At 52.1% G+C, this 1,756-nt stretch overlaps 1 protein-coding gene across 1 annotated transcript in view; it reads right to left on the bottom strand.

Annotated features, from left to right (window-relative positions):
* The window catches only part of LOC105543768 (putative speedy protein-like protein 2), a 10,274-nt gene that overhangs the window by 5,780 nt on the left and 2,738 nt on the right, over nt 1-1,756 (bottom strand). The window contains exon 2 of the mRNA XM_011985845.1: nt 1,034-1,125. Coding sequence (XP_011841235.1) covers nt 1,034-1,125 — 92 coding nt within the window. The remainder of the gene's footprint in view (nt 1-1,033; nt 1,126-1,756) is intronic.

The following is a 1,756-nucleotide window of genomic DNA, read 5'->3' as shown; positions in this document are numbered from 1 at the left end:
GGGTTCAAGTGATTCTCCTGTCTCAGCCTCCCGAGTAGCTGGGATTACAGGCGTGCACCATCACGCCTGGCTAATTTTTGTATTGTTAGTATAAGTGAGGTTTCGCTATATTGGTCTGGTTGGTCTCAAACAACTGACCTCAAGTGATCCACCCATCTCGGCCTCCCAAAGTACTGGGATTACAGGCATGAGCTACCACACCTGGGCTTTGTTTTTCTTTGGACACAGGGTTTTGCTCGGTTACCCAGGCTGGAGTGTAGTGGTACAGTCATAGCTCACTGCAGCCTCAAAGTCCTGAGTTCAAGGAGTCCCCTTGACTCAGCCTCCCAATGTGCTGGTATCTCAGGCGTGAGCCACAGTGCCTGACCTGAAACCAAGCTTTTTTTTTTTCCTTCCTTTTTTTTTTGAGACGGAGTCTCGCTCTGTTGCCCAGGCTGGAGTGCAGTGGTACGATCTCGGCTCACTGCAAGCTCTGCCTCCCGGGTTCACGCCATTCTCCTGCCTCAGCCTCCCGAGTAGCTGGGACTACAGGCGCCTGCCACCAGGCCTGGCTAATTTTTTGTATTTTTAGTAGAGATGGATTTCACCGTGTTGGCCAGGATGGTCTCAATCTCCTGACCTTGTGATCCGTCTGCCTCGGCCTCCCAAAGTGCTAGGATTACAGGCGTGAACCACGGTGCCCAGCTGAAACCAAGCTTTCTTATCCCAAGTGCCCACCTTTATCAAGTCTAGCTAATCCTCTATCGTCTCCTAAGCGTCCCTCATGAATGATCACTTCCGAGTCCTCCCGCATGGAGAGCTCACCCACCAGGGGCATATTTTTCCCATTGGAAAAGAGTGGTTATTAGAAATTTCCTCTTTTTTAGAAGAACAGGATTGGAGGTGCTGTCTGGGGTGTCCTCCTACCAAGCTGGCTGTTGAAGGCCTTGTGGTGCTCAGGGAGCACGGGCGACACTCGCCGTTGTTTCAGCTTCATCTTGAGACCACACAGCGTCTCCACCACCCAGGTCTTCTCAGGCTCAGGGGAGAGCGCCTTCTCTGGCTCCTCCTCAGACTGGTCCGACCACTCCCTCTTCCTTTTCCAGCAAAGGGACCTACATGAGGGGCTGGGATCTACCCCAGGGGCTGAGTAAAGAAACCAGACCGCCATGTAATGCTTCTGCAACTGATCACCTTAGATCCCGACCCCAAACCCCAAAGCACTCTCCATCCTCCCCAGCCTTGCAGACTGCTGGCTTCTCCAAGCCATCTTTCCTTCTGTCTGTCTTATCTGCTGAGCCCCATGTGCCGCTCCTTCTCCTCCCCATTCTTCCGTTTCTCTGTCCTCAGAACACATCCTCATGTTCTTCCCTAGTCCCTGGCTCTCTGAGTCCCTCCTTTTTTTTTGTTTCGAGACAGAATCTTGCTTTGTCGCCGAGGCTGGAGTGTAGTGGTGCAATCTCAGCTCACTGCAACATCCATCCCCCGGATTCCGGTTATTCTCCTGCCTCAGCCTCTCTGGTAGCTGGGATTACAGGTGCCTGCCATAATGCCCAGCTCAATTTTGTATTTTTAGTAGAGACGGGGTTTCACCGTCTTGGCCAGGCTGATCTCAAACTCCTGGCCTCAAGTGATCCTCCTGCCTTGGCCTCCCAAAGTGCTGGGATTACAGGTGTTAGCCACTGCACCTGGCCTGAGTTTCTCCATTCTTCCCACACACCCTCCTCAGGTTCTCCTTCCTGACCTCTGACCCTTTTTTTTTTTTTTTTTTTTTTTT

This window comes from Mandrillus leucophaeus, unplaced genomic scaffold (genome assembly GCF_000951045.1).
Source record: "Mandrillus leucophaeus isolate KB7577 unplaced genomic scaffold, Mleu.le_1.0 Scaffold29, whole genome shotgun sequence".
NCBI lineage: Eukaryota > Metazoa > Chordata > Mammalia > Primates > Cercopithecidae > Mandrillus > Mandrillus leucophaeus.
This window is presented reverse-complemented; position numbering and strand designations above follow the sequence as displayed.